Source organism: Euwallacea similis, chromosome 23 (genome assembly GCF_039881205.1).
Source record: "Euwallacea similis isolate ESF13 chromosome 23, ESF131.1, whole genome shotgun sequence".
Classification (NCBI taxonomy): Eukaryota; Metazoa; Arthropoda; class Insecta; order Coleoptera; family Curculionidae; genus Euwallacea; species Euwallacea similis.
Window position 1 is genome coordinate 2,743,405 of NC_089631.1, and position 19,895 is coordinate 2,763,299.

The window sequence follows — 19,895 nt, forward strand, 5'->3', positions numbered from 1 at the left end:
AGAAAAAATGATAGAAAAATAGTATACAAAGTGTCTCAAATTCAAGCGAGATCATTAGGACCTCGAAAATTGTATGAGATTTAGGGTCGGTTGAATCGTGGCAGAGTTGCGTAATTGCTTGCTCAATCACATGCAATTTTGAAATTAAGAAAATTCCCATGAGTCCTTAAGATCTGTGAAAATATATGATATATTACAACACCGTTTTCATTCCATTTAGGCTTTATTTGAAAATAATGTTAAAAAAATTGTCATGGATACATTCAATTAAGGTGCCAGATGCGACGTTTCTACTTTGCGATTTCTTCATTACCTTAATTTTTGAAATGAGAGTCTGTATTTTTCCTTTACCGAATTTCGTTTTTGTTTGACCTCTTAAAGCTACAGACTTTACATATGCGGTCAAAAAGTAAGGATATTCACGAAAAAGGGTATTTAAGCGAATGAACCTACCCGTCTGTCTCGTTCACACTAGCTCTTGCCTAAATAATTCTTCCTTATCTGGCACATTATACAGGGTGCTTTTTAAACATACGACGCAAATCTAAGATGACAAGCAACGTGTAAATGCCTAGAATATTGAGATTTTCTTGAGAATATGAGCTTGGGACGTCCTTTAGTGCGACGTTGCGAAGTTGCGCAACTCTTCCCCAGATCTGGGGAAATTGCATATGTGAACTATTAGATTTTTTCCATTTTTTTGAACAAATTCAAACTGAAAGCCTCGGTTGCGCAACGCTGCCTTGGCATAAAATAAAACATAAAATAAAATCATTATATTAAAGGATCTAAAATACGTTCATCACAATATGATTATAACATTCCCCTACATAAAATACAATGATTAATTGTAGGTATAAATAAGTATTTTATGTACAAATAGGTTTTATGGCCATCTACTAATATGACTGTTTGGTCACTAACAAATAAACAAAAAAATGTTAGAAAACTCAGTTGATAGGATGATCAAGTAGGACTTAAAGATAAGATGTCAATCTTAGGGGGTTTTTCATGTTTACCGGCACCTTTCGCTGTACAATTTACATCAGATTTACAAAATTAATTTTTACCTTAAATTAGTGTTCAACCGAATATAACGTTCCAGGTATTCTTAAGAAGAGATAAAGCTAATGATATTACCAAATACACAGTTACGTTCTTAATGATGTGGTGCAGTATGATGAACCTGGAATGGCAGATTCTCATATTACATTTATTCCTTATTAGAAGATAAGCAGCTTTTACCTTTCGATTCGTAATTTCCCAGACTTCAAAGTACTCTCCGGTTCCTTCAGCAAGTACTTCCTGATTCCTTTCAAGTATCTCTTGAAGAATTGTGACCACAGCACGTGTTTCATGCTAAACGGAAACAACTCTTGATCCGTTTTGTTCATTTTCAGCCACAACGCTTGGGTGTTTTTGTTGCTGAATTTCCACTCTCTCGTGCAGAAAAACTGGAGGATATTCGAAAATTTGTGGATTTTTTTGTATACTTTTAGTAATCTGCAAAAAACCAGAAAATACATTTCATCTGGTATAGCTATTGTGTATGGAGACTTACGTTGGCTTCCTTCCAATTAACAAAGAAAATAAGTCCATCACAGCTGCAGGCAAAATGTGCAAAAAGAAAACTAATATGGAATACACATAGGGATTGACAGTCGAAATATTAAAGGGGCACCAAATGGCATTGCAAGACGCGTAGGTATTTCCATAAATCATGTTCAAGTCCCTAAACTCTCGCCATATAATGGGATTTTCCGGGGAGGAAACATAGTTGAACACCGGGATATTTTCCGTTTTCCTGGTGAGTTGCAAATCATCAGCACTTCACTATCAAACAATGAGAATGTCCTACCTTTCGATATTTCTTTGAGCAGTATTCCAGGCAGCAGCAATCAGACCAGCCACACATGTGTCTACAGGCACTATATCGGCCTGTTGCATTTCATCGGCAAATGAAACTCTGAGAAACCCTGAAATTGTGCCTACCGTCATCCCTGTAGGCCCATAGAGGTTGTCTATCCAGCCAGTGAAGGGTTCTTTGTATGTTGATACAACTTTTAAAAAATTACAATAATTAGGTTAATAATAAACGAATAACTTTGCTATACAGGGTGCTTCGCAATGTAGTGGACACAGAACGGGTGCGTGCAGAGTAAACTAATAATTTCCAAGCTGATGAATAGGTCGTGAAAATAACTGCCCTTAACAGTGGCCACTGTGATCACCAGATTTAAATCAGTGTGACTTTTTCTCTGGCGGACTTTAAACGAATTCGTAATTAATAACGGACGGAAAAATTGACAAAAACAAGAAGCGTAAAATGAAATGATTATGTAACTGGTATACCTTAATTGTGAATAAAATTAGGGTTAAAAAAGTCTTAATGTTTTAGGGGTGGCGCTCTCTTAAGCCCTTCTTGAGCGCCAGTTACTTCGCGTTTCTACCAAATAAGATTACTGCATTTTAACAATTTAGTTGTTCTATTACCGAAATACGGGTTTTTTTTCGGACTTTTGAAGACATTTTTTGAGGCAATTATTTGAGCAATCGCTGAGTAAATAATTTAATAAAACATCCACCTCTTTAGAGGTACTCTTCACTCATATCCATTGCATTGCGAATCACCCTGTATACTCACCTATTCCTGGCCGAAAAATTCCTATAGGAATTCCATTGGATATGTCTTTAATGAGCGATTCCGCCATCGCTTTGGTGAAGGTGTACGTGTTGGGCCAATTCCCTAGAAACCTGGTCAAAAAGATAAAACCTTTAAACATTTACTGTAGTGGGTTCTTGGGGCAACTCACTGAGAAGTACACAAATCCGATTCGTGCTCACTCATTTTTTCTAACACAGCCTCAACATCGGAACATCGTAAAGGATGGTCGTAGATTTGCTCATCGATTTCCAGTCGTGTGCAGTTGGAAAATGCAGTCGATACGTGCATTACTGACTAAATGGTTTTGTAATTTTATTAGATAATTGTCTACCATAATTGTTGTTTCATTTTACCTTGAGACTCGTCATTTCTCTGGCCAAATTCAAGAGATTTTTAGTGCCGTTTACGTTGATGTTGTAGGCCAACTTTATTTGCTCGTTAAAGTTAACTGTTGCCGCTACATGGAATACGACATTAATGTTCGAGATGAGCTTCTGCCTGTCTGTTATTGAAATCCCGAGTCCTGAGAATATGTGTTAAACTCATAAATAAGTCTGGATAATTACGAATGCATACCTGCTAAGGAACAGTCACCAGGGATGGCTTCAATTTTATTCCGGCATTTTGGTTTTTCCGCCTTAACCCGATCAAATATCTTAAGAAAATTAGATTAATAAACGGCAAAATTTGGAGTTTTTTGTTCACACCTACCACGTCATCAAACAAGGAGTCTATCCTCATGTGAGGAGTCTTCCCCTTCTTTTCTCGAATCAGCACGTAAATGGTTTCGATCTCAGTGTCCCTCAGCAGCTTCTCGATTAAGATTTTACCCATGAACCCAGTTCCACCAGTTACGAAGACGTTGGTCCCCTTGTAGAACTCCTGAATCTCCGACTTACCCTGCACCTTCTCCATGGTTTTGGTCTGCAAAGGGGAACAACTGTTTACAGATAAGTGGTCTGTTGGGTAATAACTAGTAATTTGAGCGATGGAGAATGTAAGCTATACAATAATTATTAACTATTATTGTGTTTAACTTTCTTATTTCTATAAAAAGCGTGGATAATGCTTATGTCAATTCAAGGTTCTGGTTTTAGTTATCATAACGATTATTAGCATTTAAGGTAGATTTAGAAGTAATTGAAGTTTGGTTCTGAAGTTTTGGGACGCGAGAACTCAACGCGATCCAGGCCAAAAGGTGCATCCAACACATACGTCTTCCATAGATTAGTGGGATGGTGTATTAAAATATCATATACAGGGTTACCGATTAGTGCGTCAAGGTGCGGTATCTCAGTAAATATGAGTTTTAGAAGGAAACGTTTTATACTAAAGTTTTTGGTTATTGAAAGGTGCGTATTTTAAAATTATTTTCAAATGTACAGGGTCCCTAAAAAAATGTGGCAGGACCAATTTATTATATTTTTTTTAATAGAACCCCTCAATTTTTTTAGCCATTTTCGGATTTATTATCAAAACTTAAGGGCAGTTTATGTAAAAAGTCTTATGTCAAAAATTTACGGTTCGAAAATTTTGATAGTTGCAAGGTCTTACAGAAATCAGTGCTCTATTCTAACTGCTGTGAATTTCGGAATCAGTCTTATGGGACTACAAGAAGACTCAATAAGCTATGTTTGGACGTGTCTTACTTAAAAAACAGTTTTCCATAACCCCCGATATACGCCTCCAAAGTTGCATGAGCTCAAACGTCCATAACTTGCTTATTTCAAATGAAATGCCCCAATTTTCTCAACGACATCGTATTAAAAACCCAAAAATGAGAAAACCAACAGGAAAATATTTTATTTTTATGCAAATGAGCTATTCATAACAAATTCTAAGATTGTCCGCCATTTTGATCAGAACACAGTTGCCGTTTCGATTATTAACGAAATATTAACGATAATATTAACGACAAATACAATATAATTAACGCGCGATTCCGGAAATAAAATAATAATACGGTAATTGATAGTCATGAAAAATGTCTAAATGACGCCAGACGTTACCGAGTGTCTCGCAACATTTACGTATAATGACGTCACCGTTGTGACTTTTGAAACATTTAGAAACCAAAAAGGAACCATTTTCGGGAACTGTATGGATAAGGTAATGCTGACAAAAGTTGTTAATTTTTGGATTTTAAACACGACGTTGTCGAGGAAATTGGGGTATTCCATTTGAAGTAAAGTAGTTATTGAGGTTTGAAGTAATGTAACTTCGGAGGCCTTTTCAGGTGTTATGGAAAACTTTTTTTTTTTATTAAAAAACATCAAAACGTATCTTATTAGGTTTTCTTGGAGCCTCATAAAATCGTTTCTGAAATTCGCAGTGGTTAGAATACAGCATCGATTTCTGTGAAATCTTGCTAATTAAAATTTTCGAATTTTCCCGAATAACGAAACGATAAATTTTTGACATAAGGCTCTTTACACAAATTAACGTTAAAATTTGAAGATAATCCGAAAATGGCAAAAAAATTGAGAGGTTCCACAAAAAAAACATAATTTGGTTCTACCACGCTTTTATGGCGCACCCTGTACATTTGAAAATAATTTTAAAATACGCACCTCTTAATGATAAAAAATTTTGATTTGATACATTTGTTTAACTCATATTTACCGAGGTGTCGTAGTTTGACGCACTAATGAGCGTATATGTTCCACAATCAAAGCACGACTCAATCAATGGTCGTATAATTGGTATTGATATAGTTGTATTTATGTTAGCAGTGCTTAATGTGCAAACCATGTAATCAGCAGGGTCTTTCCCATGCAAATCACTTGATAAGTAACTTCCATAGCTCATAACCGGTACCGGCCTTAAGGGTAGGAGGGGAGAGGAGGGCAAGGTTAGGCGACGGCTCAGGGCGGTGAACTTTCCTGGTCAGCTACAATATTTTTCTTGGGAGTACGAGGGCGGGTGAAGTTTACCCAGGACGCCAGACTCGCTAAAACCGATCCTACTCATAATCAACGTATAATTTTTCTCTATTAAGAAGAACGCCATTGAATCATGAAGGGAGAAAATTCGGCAGATAACTAGATGAGTTAAAATGTGTAGCGCCCGTGAAGAAGCTTCGTATTCCGGATGGAACATGTGATACAGTCCAGTATTCCATTCGCAAAAATTTTGGCACATAAAATTTTTTAAAAAGCAAAATTCAGCCTGCATTCTCGATAAGTCCTAGATAAACTGGCTCCAGAATAGATGATAATTTCGAAGCAGAAAATTCACGAATTTTACTGCTGTTTTAAAAAGTTATTCTAAGTATAAATTCTGGAAAAATCCATCTAAATTACTATGAAAGAAATGTTGGGAACTCGGTTGAAGACCATTAAAAGTAGGTAAATCATAAAATGTCGACATGTGGAGCCTCTCATCATGTGGTATCACGTCAATAATTTCTCAATTTAGGCGAATTCGTTATGGTTTCCGGTCGTTTTTTAATTTTTATGGCCCACTACTTAACACGGCTTCTATATACAGGGTGGTCAGTTTTGTGTCTGTAAAAAAAAAATGTGTGAAACTACATCCTAGATGGAATAAAACTTCATCAAGTGCATCGGTCTATCTCAATCCGTTCCAGAGATATAATCTTTCCAAAGTTTTGAAGAGATGATATAAGAAAGTTCGTGAATAGAGATCTATTTTGAACATTCATTTTCTATTATTAATTAAACAAAAACATGGTATCGCTTACTCAATTAATAGCGGAATACATTAGAAATTGCAAGTCAATTAATTAAAACATACTTTAAAACTTAGAAATTAACTATTTTATTGACATTGTATTTAATTATATAATATATTTTTAATACTACAATTTTCTTGAATTACATTTTTTTAATAAATAAATAAAAATTAGCATTACAGTAAATGTTGAAAATGTCTCCCATTGTTTCTCACACGTGCTCTTGCACGTTTCCTCATTTCTTTAATAGTTACATCAAATGTTAAAATCTGCCTAACCCGTGCTGCCGCCACCTCAATTCTTTCGCATAATTCCTCTGCTGTATTAATAGCAGTAGAGTATATTTGTTGCTTCACGAAGTCCCACAAAAAGAAGTCCATTGGACTTAGGTCCGGGGACCTTCCTGGCCAAGCGGTTACACCTCTTCGACCTATCTAAGTAGGATAATTTTCACTTATCCATTGTCGAACGGCAACAGAATAATGCGGAGGAGCTCCTAGATACCGATTTCTGTACTCCCACTCAGCTGCAAGGGCATTCCCATTACATAATCCATAAATGAAATGCATGTCAACGTATTCCCGAGTAATAAAAGAGGCCATCTTGTGTGATTGAAAATTAAATCAAAATACTAAGTTTTCTGACTATAAACGCTTCAACAAGTGTAAACACAATCTTTGTTTATTGATATCTATGATATCCACAGCAACAATAGTTCCGTCCATAAAAGATAATCGTAAATTTTGACTTTTTGAAATTTTTAATTTTTGCGTTGAGAATTTGGTCTGTAAATTAGCACTCTTGAAACATGAAAATATACTAATCTAATAGAAAATTTAACCCTGCTTTCGAAAATGTAGTCCAAAGTGGAGAAACATTTGGTTAAAATGGACGATATGTGTTCTTATTACAAAAGACGTGGTTTTCTGGATAAAACTTTGGAAAGATTGTATCTCTGGAACGGATTGAGACAGACTGATGCTCTTGATGGGGTTTTACTCCATTTAGGATGTAGTTTCACACATTTCTTTTTTGCAGACACAAAACCGATCATCCTGTATATAACCCAGCAACTATTCCAAACTTTAATGCCTTCATACTGCTTTGAAATCGCTACCATCACGAAGTTCAAAATTTGAGTTTTTGAGGATTAAGTGTCCTGACTTAATAAATCTGACTAATAAATACACTAGCTCAGGCACTACATCCAATTTCAAACTCTCAAAGGTGAACATTGCGTCACAAATATGGAGAGTTCTGACGCATTTTTATTGGTCGTGTACGCGTGAGGGACATCTCTGATGATCATGATGATTGATTCGAACGTGTCATGATTTGCATCCGTAAATCACTGAATACTCATAATATTAAATACTCGCTATTAGAGTGTGACAGCGATATGCCGCTCAAAGTGGGAGAATGCCCTTATACAGAATTGTGTTCTTTTATAAATACAAAATGACTTTTTTGCAAGAAGTTTCATTATGTTTCCTACGAGTTTGCGAAAAAGGAGCTTTATCCCTTGGTTTTGCGAGTTGAAAGGAGCACTTTACCACACGCCTGCGGTAAATAGTTTTTACTTAACACAAATCAAAGTGGCATGTGTTCATGTGGAAACTTTTTGTCGGTATTTGATATCAAAATGCCTGCAGTAAACAGTAGGGGTCCACGAGGGCGACGGCAGACTTTTCTGGTCGACGGTTTTTCTTGGGGGCAGGGGACAGTGATTAAAAATTTCGTTCAAGGCGCCAGACTTGCTAAGGCCGGCCCTGACAGCAGTGAATTCCTTTTATTTTTCACAAATTGTTGGATTTGGAGAAAAACTGTTGAATGAAACTCGCAAAAAATTTTAGTTGTTTAAAATTGTTGTTAGAAATTAATTGAAGACGTTTACCCGACCGGGATTTGAAGACGAAATGTGACACTACTCCATCTGTGCTGATCTGCGCATGTTTCAAAAAAGCCGACTGTGCGATGTTTTTGACGTTTCGTCAACACTTTTTAGCTATTTTCAAGACATGAAAGTAATTAAATTACTACTAATTCTTAAATTTAAATAGATAGGGAAACGGCTTGTTGGATGGTCAAGTAAAAGGCAAAAAAGCGCAAAAAGCACGTTGTCAAAGTAAATTTATTCATGCAATATTTATGTATGCCTTGTTCATACTTATAAAAGACAAAAACAGACTTGTTTGTCAAATAGCTTCACGTATGAGGCTGGGAAAGAATCGAATACCTTCAGGTCCGATGAGAATTTTACTTGACAATGGAAAAAACCCAAAACTTTATGTTAAAATATTCTGTACAGTACTAATATCATCACGCGTATCTGCATCTAATAGCACGTGCATTCATGCGTCATTTTTAGTCAAGCACTTTTCTCCATTAAAAGCTCCTGACTTCTGCATATTCATTTTTATGCAGCGATAAAAAATACTGAACATCACTTTATTCAACCCCTGGTCCCCATAATAGAAAAATACACCTTTGGGTCAATACCATCGTCTATTGTTATTTGAGGTGTATTATTATTGTCCAAAAATGCAGGTGAATATAGGTCAAATTTAGTGTTTCATTGCCAAGTGTCTTGAAACGTGCTCAATGTCCGATATTTTGTGCAACAATAATAAATATGTAGAGGACGATTGTTTTTATTATTCTCGAGGTGTTTTGATTCATCTACTTTGGTATTCTGCGCGAGATTTTATTGGATTTTAATTAGGGGAGTTTCAGTTTTCTGACGATTGTCGGTGGGTCACTGTTCTATTAACAGCAAAAATCACCATTGTCCCAAAGTCTCAAACATATAGGAAATTCCGTATAAACAAGAATAGTTCTTCTAGACCCTCATCAACCTTATCGTGAGGGTAGGTAATACACTTTAAATTATCTCTTGTAATTCCGAACACCATTGGGACTTAGGGGGGAAGGTGGGGGGAGGGGAAGGTTCTCTTAGAGCCCTTTTCTTGTTTCTACTAAGGGCATTTTCAGTTGTGTAATATGTAATATTGTATTGTGTAATTTCAGTATGTAAATAATTAACAACTCTTACCTCTTCAAAGTTCCGTTTAAGCACAGATTAAATTTGAATTTTCAACATCAAACTTTTATTTGACGATCGGACACGGGCTTTTAACGAGACCAACGGAAATCATCCAATTAGCACAAGATAAGTAGAGAATAATGTAAGCAGTACCTACTTTAAACTATGCCATATTTAGAAGATTTTTGTTCGAAAATCGTACTGAAGAATGTGCGAGGCCTGAGGAAGTAATTTGCCACATTCGCCGGGATCTTACGTGCGATTCATCGAAATGTGCAAATATTGTTTAGTATTTAGTGAAATGGAACCGAGCAACGTAACACTTAATCCCAATAATTGGACTATTATTGAGCTTATCACCAACATCGACCCATATAAACATCGAAATCAGATATAACACCGATCACGTAACCTTTATTACTTGTTAACTTAAATTTCCTGGTGTAATTATAATACATTCTTTTATTATAACTTGCATACTACACGATTTTCTTTGCAACAAATCGCAAATAGCGTTTTTCCGCCATAAAAAAAATGAAAACCAGAAATGTTAGTATCAACTACTTTTTTAATACTTCAGTGCATGGGACAAATTTCTATAGTTATTCTTTTTTTATTTTTGGGTATATACAGGGTGTTACATATCGTTATGGAAATATTTCAGGGGGTGATAGCGCTCTACAAAATAACAAAAAAATGCTAATAGACCCATGGTCATAAAGGCACCATTTTCGATGTATAGGGTGGCAAAGTTTCACATTTTATCTCATATTTTGCATTTTTCTCACGTATTTCTTGAATTAAAGTTTTGAAAATGTAAAACAAAATTATTAAATTGGCTGAACTTCAGCCATGGCATCCTTGATTACAAACCGGGATATGTAGAATGGACTTTCTTAATTTGTATCGATAGATACAAATTAAGAAAAGTTTTGCAAATTCTATGAAAACGATTAAAAATACGAAAATACTGTAAGAGACCAAAAAGCTAAAGAATCGAAGAAGAAATTTTAATATGGCATTAGAATTCTTCATACAGGGTATTACAAAAAAGAAATATAATCATAGAATAGTACGTGACTCAAAAAAATGATACCCTGTATATGGCTATCGACAATTTTGACATTTTATTGTGGAGAGTCTTATAGGAACTAGGAGAATGAAAATTTAAAAATTTCGCTCAAAGAAATACAGGAGAAAAAACGCAAAATATGACAAAAAATGTGAAACTTTACCATCCTATATATGGAAAATGATGTCTTTTTGACAATGGGTCTATTAGCAGTTTTTTATTGTTTTGCAGAGTACTATCACTCCTTGAAATATCTCCTTGATGATGCGTTAAACCCTGTATATAGAGTGTTTGTTTGTGAAGTTCAGCCATGGGGACTTTGGTAAACATAAAAGATTAGAAGTCAGTTAATCGAAGCAAAATGCGCAATGTGGGGGTCAAGAATGTGCCAATATAAAATTCGAAAAATTTCGGAGATACTCGAAAAAAAGTGAAACTTTGAAAAAGCGTTTTTATCTTTTCTCTACTTATTGGGCGAGATATTTAAGAATGATTGATACACGTCTGGCAATAAATAAGTGACAATTATGATTAATTATAGTTAATTGCGCTTTAACTCATTATGCAGAAAAATCCAAACTACTTCACTCGATTTTGCCGCAAATCTGTATCAAAGTCCAATTTCACTTTTTCGATATTTTCGACTTTTCGAAACCAAGATGGCGATGGTTTTGCTATCAATTTTAAAATTAAAATTAAATAAATAGCGGAGAAAATGGAAGAAAAAATACTATGCATAAAAAGTAAGGCTTAGCCGATTTATGTATTAGCTCTTCTCTAACTTAGTTCTAAAATTAGTGAAAATCGATGAAAGCGTTTAGCTTCATCGATTTTCGAAAAAGACGATATCGTTTTGAGAACTTTGGCGTCCGGTAGCGGCAAAACGAAGCAACATCGGATATAGGTAAGTTTGCCTAAAACGCCTTATTTTTCATTAAAGAATTTTTGGTCAAGCGTTGTATAGTCATTTCAGGGACACTCTGTACATTGGACTATACTTAGCCCAACACCTGCTCTTAATGTACATGAAATAAAAAATGTTTTATGTCATAACACAAGTTAAAATGAACCTAAAATTTGGGTTGCTCATTTTCACTATGACGTAATTTGCTGTAGATTTCTTAGATATACTATCGAGCACTACATAACTACAAGAGTGAAAGATGTCTTCTCACTTCCTGATTGCATAACAAAATTTGGAAAGCTATAAACAATTTGCTTATGTGATTTGTAATGATTATGCCGTTGGTTGGCAAATAGGACAAGTACCGTTTCTTTTGCATAACAATATAAAGCCCAGCGGCGCATTTCAAAGTGTGTTTGAATAGGTAATAATCGAATATGCGAATAAGTCAATATAAAACGGCGATTTTCAATCACCAACAGGGTGATTGAAACCTTTTTGAGAAATTTTAGTAAACATTCACTAAAATTGAAAACAAACAAAAAACTTACGTTTTCTTAGGAAAAGTGATCTTCCACCCAAAACCACCACACTAGTTGAAAACTGCCAATTTTAGAAAATTTTAGTGCGACTGCAGGAGTTTGGTAGTGCCCACGGGGTGCAACGTACACTAAAATCTTCTAAGGACTAAATAAAGCGGTCAGTTAACGAATAATTTAAACATTTTCATTCTGCACGAGTCCGAAGGGGTAGTGGGGGATACCTGAGCGTAAACGGTTGAACGATGTTCGATATGTAGAGATTAGAAATGCCAGCGGTGCCGCCTAAGGTTTTTGCAATGGCGTACCATTTCGGTTTTTGGTCAGGATCTTATGCATACAGGGTGTTTGGAAAAGTTGGTACAGAACTTAAGGAGGTGAAAGTAGAGTCAAAAATAGTAAAAAAAGTTCCTATAAACATTGGTCCGACGGAGTACCGTTACTGAAATATAGCTCTCCAAAGAGGTCCTATCATTTAGGTATGTTTTAAAATAACATTATTTTTGATTAAGATAACAGAATTAAAATTGTAGATAATAATCACACCATAAGGGTCTTTGACTATCATAAGTTTTATGAAAATCCATTATAAACAACCATTAACAGAAATTTTTCGATTTTTTTAAATTCTTTTGAACTATCAAGCAAATAATACTATTTTTTAACGAATTAGACTTTTTTGAAGAAAAAAAATGTTGCTGTCATTTCTCTACTTTTTTTTCGAATTTTGCGTAGTTTAATCCGAAATAATTATTTTCAAAATAATGTATAACTCAGAACCGTAATACTTTTTAACATTTTCACATATCAGGCATCTCTCATACTCATTATAGTAATTGTCATTATAGTAATTGTCGCTTTCACATTTTTAACAAATATATTACAACTGTACTCACGGCTAGTAAAAGTATAATAGTCGATGGTCGTAAAAAAATCAAATGTAATGCAAAGTCAAACACAAAGATCACAACTAAGAAATTAAAGAAACATAAGAATTTAAATGATAGCACATGAAAGTGACAATCGCTGCAATGAAAACCGTAAAAGATACCTACTATGTGAAAATATTTAAAAAATGTTACTGTTCTGAGTCATACATTATTTAAAAAATTATTATTTCTGATTAAACTACACAAAATTTTTAAAAAAGTAGAAACATTTTTTCTTCAAAAAAGTCTAATTCATTAAAAAATAATATTATCTGCTCGATAATTCAAAGGAATTAAAAAAAATCGAAAAATTTCTGTCAAGGGTAGTTAAAAAACTGATACGGTATGCTTATTACTTACAATTTTCAATCCATTATTTTAATAAGAAAGAAAGTTATATTAAAAAATATCCAAATGATCCCTTTGGAGGGCTATATCTCAGTAACGGTGCTCCGTCGGACCAATATTTGTAGGAACTTTTTTATTATTTTTGGCTGTACATTCAGCTCCTCAAGTTTTGTACCAACTTTTCCAAAACCCTGTATTTGCGTAAAATTGCAATACACTTTATGTGCAAATATGCGTAAAAGTTTGACATAGGTGCACGGGAAACGCGACTCCCGGGATAATGAATCACCTCGGTAGGAGGTTATTAGAGCTCACGAAAGCGGTCTGTGTGAGATTTTTGTCCACTAATAAAATCTGAGTTTTGTGAGAATTTTGGGCCTGATCCCCTTATCCTCTATCTGTCTTCAATGGATTTTTAGCGCCTGCCAACAGAGACAAGTGGGACTGCCATTTTTTACTCTGCTATCACTGTAGACCCAGATTGATCTTTTTCAGGAAAATTATCCTTTTTTCACCCTTAGTTCAGTCTCTCGAGAATCTAGGTCGAGTGTCTAGCTTGCATTTCATTCTCCGATATGGGGCTGTTCTGGCGTCATGAATGCTTTTTTCTTCGTCGGCTGTCTCCCTTGCAGGTCATCAGTTTGGAAGAATGCAGTTAAAACATCAGAAATGCTATCTAGTTCTTTTTCTGATTACTTCAGGAAAAGGATGTCTTGTTGACATCAGTCGGGGATGCGCACAAAGTTCACTGAACACGGCCAATTTCTGATTTTTTCCTCATTAAAAAAATTCAATTTTTTAACCTTAGTCGATTTTTTTATGAATTTTTGAGTTTGGCACACCTCAACAAGTGTAAGAGATTAATATTCTTATTGAATACCTTTTGTGTACGTATGAACAATCTTATAGATCATCATGAGACGGATTACGCATTACCTCCGTCGTGATGTCAACAGGTGTTAGCCAACGAGAGCTATAGATAGAGGCGACTTTGAGGCCTTTTGGGGAGAGATTCAAACTTAAATTAAGTTTAAGGATGCAAATCTAAAAGTAAACATAATTCAAAACACTCACCAATGTAATTTATTTTTAAATATCTGTTCACCATTTTGTCAATAGAATTAAACCTATTAACACTTTTTGACCAAACCTAATCCAATAAATAGAGATCTGTACTTAAGTGACATGTGGTACCTTCTACCAAAACCTTCCATTCATAATAAACAAATTTTGTTAATTCTTGTCATTAGAAGTTTTATGTTTCTTAGTTCTCGTGTACTTTCAACCTTCCTTCAAAAGATTCCTGTTGCATTGTGTAACTTACTTTTTGATTTCAAACTTATTTCTTCGAAAATCCGAATAATTAAGATTCGTAAATTAGTAATGCGGTAATTTAGTTAAGTACGTCTTAGAACTTTCCGTACAGAATATAGAATAGTGATTCATTCAATGACAAGTTGATTTCTGTACCTCAAGTGTATTTCAGTACCAACCGAAAGTAAATATGATAATAGTGGAAAAAGTTCTTATTGTAAACATGTGATATGTGGTTTCGAATAGAAACCCGTTCTAATTTAAAAGTCAGCTCAATCGTATTAACGTTAAAAATTACGTGATTTTTACATCATAATGCATTTTGATCCGATTACATTATTACTTATGAGAAAAACTGAAAAACAATTAGAAAATATTTTAACAATTACGGAGATAAATTGGAGAGTTCAATTTGGGTTCAATTTGGAGCTTTTCTTGTATTTGCAGGGTATTAAAATATTATTTATGCACTTCTTTTTAGTTGGCCGGCTAATAATCCCGACATGATACTAATGGATTTTTCCAAAATATGTTTAAAATTTTTATTGACCAATTAATAGTTTTTTTTAATGTTTTCGATTAAAAATACTTCCAGTAAATTTCTCATTTTTTTCTAAAATCTCGGAAATTAAAATGAATTTGTCAACTTTGTTTATGGATATTAAAAGTTTCCAAAAATTGCAACTTTTTTCCCCTTAATCGATTTTTGTAACTCCTGTCGTTTCAGAGCAATTGTGGGCATGCAAGACACGCTGTATATTTAATACCTGACCTAACCTTGACTGGCCCGATCACTGTCGGTTTAAAAAACCCCAAACCCCAATGAAATTTAAATGTGGCTCACAAAATATTATCTTGACGTCAGAAGCTCCGTCTACTACAACGCACGTCGATCCAACAGAGAGGTAAACGGCTTCCGGACTATCAGAAACGGTCAGAAATATGCGTAATACATCGCTCTTGACTTTTTGCCCATATTTCTGAGTTTTTCTGACTATCCAGAATTCCTGTTAGAACTAAGCTGATACGTGCTTCAACACGGACTTTTGCTTAAATTTAGGACTTCATTCAATGAAGGTCTAATTTAGATTTCAATAGTAACTTAACAGTGAAACTTGGCATATTTGGTTGATCTCTAGATATATCTCAAGTGTCCAAAACAATTTAATTCGACTTTAATCCCATTTACACACGCTTTACCGCCCTATTTTAGAGCATATCCCAACCATATGAGGGGCCAATCCACCATGGCTAATGCCCCTTTTGTCCACTTTTAATAAGCTTATCTGGAACCTCCCGATTAGTTCACGTGTTTCCCTATTTCTGTCAGATTTCCATCGCTCTTGGCAGCACAATGATAAATTGGTGATATGATAAAGTAATCGATGTTCAAATTTTCAGCAAATCGGATTTTCGTTTAAAACTGAATTAACAATGTGGTATTAGCGTTCACCTTCAGGTATTACCAGGAATCTCGCCCATACGCAGACTGTATTTTAATATTTCTCTGTATGTGGAAGTTGGCTTGCAGTTAAAGTTGGCAGGATATTAATAATTTGATCCTAAACCTCCTTGAAACAATCTTACATGGACTTGCATTTTCATATTTCAATGGAAATAGTTCGTCCTCATCAGAACTGCCACAGTTCTTTTGCCGATGGCGTTCAATGATATACAGCGTGCTGGCCTTTGGGGTTCAATCATGAGGATCTCGGTAATCATAAAAGAACGATGTCAGTTAAATTGGAGCAAATTGCGCTATTTGGAGTTCAAAAATGAGCTGCTTAAAAATTTGAAAAATTGTGATGACTTTTGGAGATATTCGGCAAAATCAAAAATTTTGAGAAAATATTTTTATTTTTTCCTTAGCTTATTTTACGAGATAATTCAAAATGATTGCCACTTCATCATTGTAATTTTTCCTCTTCTACCATGTGACGATGTGATATTTGAAATCCGACGTTTCGATTTTCGGCAATCATCAAGTTTTCTTGCTCAAGTTCCAGGACACTCTGTATATTCGAGACTTATTTTTACAGTTTCTGAGTTGTTTAATAAATGCGAAACTAAGTCGCCTTCCTTCGGACAAAAGAAAATTACTTAATCTTCATAGAATTTTTGTAATTCCTTTCATTTGACCCTGCAATCAAGTATCCCGCAATCTCTTGACTAGTTGCGAGTCAAGTTTAACTGCAGCATGGTGATCCAATTTCAACCCCCAAAATATTACGCCGATTTGTTTTGGCCGGGGTGAATTAGCCGATATTAAATATCACCCCCGATTGTTAGAATTCTTATTATGCACGTGTGCAGAAGTTAATATTTCTCTAACAAGGGGATGATCCCTTTACTGTTGGCATATGTTGAAAAATATCATGCGGCTTTATGGGATTATAACTGAACAACGATATTCAGTAAATTACTATGTTTTGAACAAATACGTCGGTGTAAAGATTGGAATAAGACTTTAACGAATCAATGATGCCATTGGACAAATAGTCCACCCAAATACTGCAACATACCAATTGTAAGGTGTTAAGTTAAATTAATTAATTTCCATATAGAAGGTGGCGCATTTTACCTCCCATCTTCTATACCTCGATTATTACTAAAAGTAGGATTTTAATATTGTGCATACTTTTCTTGTGTCTTAGGAGGTACTTCAGGAAAACATTTCTAATTATACAGGTTTACCCCAAAAAAGTAGTAATATCGAACTATTTTTTTTATAACATAGGGAGGAACACTATATTTTTTTCACATTTAAGTGCTTTTCTATGACTGTCTACATATTCCTAAAATTTTGTTGAAATACGTTCGATAATACCGGCGAAAATAATAAAAACTATAAGGGGTACAAATAAGTTTCCGCCGTTTGATATAAAAATTAGGAATTTATTATGAAAGAACGGTGCATTATGTTTTATTCAAAGTATTGTCCATCGCTAACCACTACTTTTTCCCATCTTTCTAGCAGCATTCGAATACCACGTCGGAAGAACTCTTCATCTTTTGAGGCTATCCATGAATCAACTCAATCTTCGATATCTTCATATGATGTAAAGTGCTGCCCAGACAGCATGTGCCATCGATTGGAATAAGTGATAGTCAGATGGGGCAAGGTCTGGTGAATATGGCGGGCGGGGTAGGACTTCCCAATTAAGTGTTTCCAAATAGGTTTTGACCGGTACCGCAACATGCGGAGGAGAATTATCATGTAGAAGAATAATTTTGTCGCGTCTAGAGTAGTAATGGGCGCGTTTTGCCTCGAATGCTCGGCTCAATCTCATTAATTGTGTTTAGTAGAGAGTTCCAATAATAGTTGTGTTCGATTTCCAATAATAGTTCCAATTCCGTATCTTCGCACACTTTAGGTCTTCCACTGCGTTCTTTGTCTTTCACGTGAAATTAACCGTTTTAAAATTTGTGAAATCGCTCGCGACAACTTCTCTCACTTAAAGCAGCCTCACCATATGCTTCTACAAGCAATCGATGCGCCTCAACTGCAGATTTCTTCAAATTAAAGAAGTAAATTAAAAGCTCCCGCAAATGACACTTATTCGGCGTAAAACTTGACATTATTGAACAAAACAAATTATGTGATGCTGATAAGGAGTCACTAATATTTCAACGTTATGTTGTTACTAGATGACCAAACTTGTGATAGTACGTTTTATATCTAACAATATTAAGATAATCTTCTGGTGGGGTCATGGTTTGTCAAACGACAGAAACTTTGAAGCAGAACATTTGTATACCTTATAAAAAAATAGCGTTTGCACCTCTGGTTTGAAAAATTAATAAAAAATAGAAATAATATTTATTTTAAAAAAACTATACAAGGTGCATATTGAGCATGGTTTAATAATTTTATTAAAAAGGTTTCGATGATCGATATTGTGCGAGGTATCCAAAATTTAGCGTCAAATTTTTCAAACTCTAAGGTATTTTATTTTTATTATTTTAAATTGGGGCCCCCGTATGTGTTAATTTAGTTCATTGTGGAATTCGAAAACAAACATTTTTATTAACTACATATCTATCGCAATTCCTAGTAAGTCAAAAATTATTCGCCAAAAATCATTCCAATATTCGTAGTAATTAAAATGAATAAAAAACTAAGATGGCTAAGAAAGAAAAATTATTCATAGAACTTCTTTTATAATTACTATTATGTTAAAACTATAACAAATTTAAAGTTTTTCCTGCATGTTTTCTGATGTGGTTGGAGATTCGTCATAAACCATCTCTTCGACAAATCTTATAAAAAAATCTATTTTGGTTAGGTCTGGTGAAAGTGGTGGCCATTTAATTGGACCTCTTCTTTCATTCCTCCGATTTCGGTAGGTCGTGTGAAGATGGCAATTCATTTGTAATGCATAATGTGTTGGGGTTCCATAGTGTTGCAACCACATTACATTCCTTAAAGCTAATAGTAAATTTTCACATAAATTTGGCAATTGATTTTTCAAAAAATCCATATATAAAGGTCCATTTTAGTTGCCATCAAAAAAGTAAAGTCCAATAATATGTTCCTTAATAATTCTCCCCTACGTTAATTTACCATCTGTGCTATTTATCAATTTGCTGAAAAATCTTCGAATTATGGTCGCAGTAGTAATTGAAATTATGACGATTTACAAATCCGTTTTTATGAAAGACGGCTCCATCAGAAAACAAAACTTTGTCGAAGAAATCAACATTGGTTTTAATTTTACCTTGGGTTCAGTTGCAGAATTCCATACGTTGTTGAAAATCCTTTTCGCAAAGTTCTTGACACGATTGGACAGGATAAGCATGAAAACGGTTTTCTTTTAAAATCCGCTGGACAGATCTTCTGACTACATCTAAATTATTACCGATTGCTCGTTGGCTAAAAGAGGGATTTTCCATAACTGCTAATAGTATGGCCAATGTATTCTGTTTTAACCGATTTGTTTCTAAGTGGTGGCGTATAACTAATATTTCCTGTTTCCACAAATCTTTGTAATACATTTTACAGACTCCTTTTGTCTGAATGTTTTCGTTCTAGATAACGCTGAGCATAAACTCGACTTGCTAAAAATAGTTCTTTCTGCATTCTCCTAATACAAAGATCAGGTCCACGAGCTCTTTTCGGTTATACTTCATGACAAACAAAAATTAGATTTGTAGTATTTAGAACTTAATTAATTAATAATATGATACTAACAATGTTTAAAAATGTAATAAAAACAATAATAATTTGAAATGTGTTGAAAGGCACTTTCGACTTTTTTACGTCTTGCGAAAGCTTACAAGGACTTTCTATAATCGTCTTAATTTGTGTCTTCGAAAAAACAAAAAACATTTTCAACACATGCTTTAAACTTTTAACATTTTTAAAATAATGATTTTTATAAAATAAG

At 34.5% G+C, this 19,895-nt stretch overlaps 1 protein-coding gene across 1 annotated transcript; it reads right to left on the reverse strand.

The window, feature by feature from the left end:
* Positions 1–822: 822 nt before the first annotated feature.
* On the reverse strand, positions 823–12,059 carry LOC136416448 (fatty acyl-CoA reductase wat-like). The gene is made up of 10 exons (XM_066401621.1): positions 11,930–12,059; positions 3,377–3,589; positions 3,242–3,320; positions 3,019–3,188; positions 2,814–2,959; positions 2,645–2,754; positions 1,859–2,060; positions 1,562–1,804; positions 1,246–1,503; positions 823–1,186 (listed from the first exon to the last, which is right to left on the reverse strand). Exons 2-10 carry the CDS (start codon positions 3,578–3,580, stop codon positions 1,084–1,086), a joined length of 1,515 nt encoding a protein of 504 aa, XP_066257718.1. The 5' UTR covers positions 3,581–3,589; positions 11,930–12,059; the 3' UTR covers positions 823–1,083.
* Positions 12,060–19,895: the final 7,836 nt, after the last annotated feature.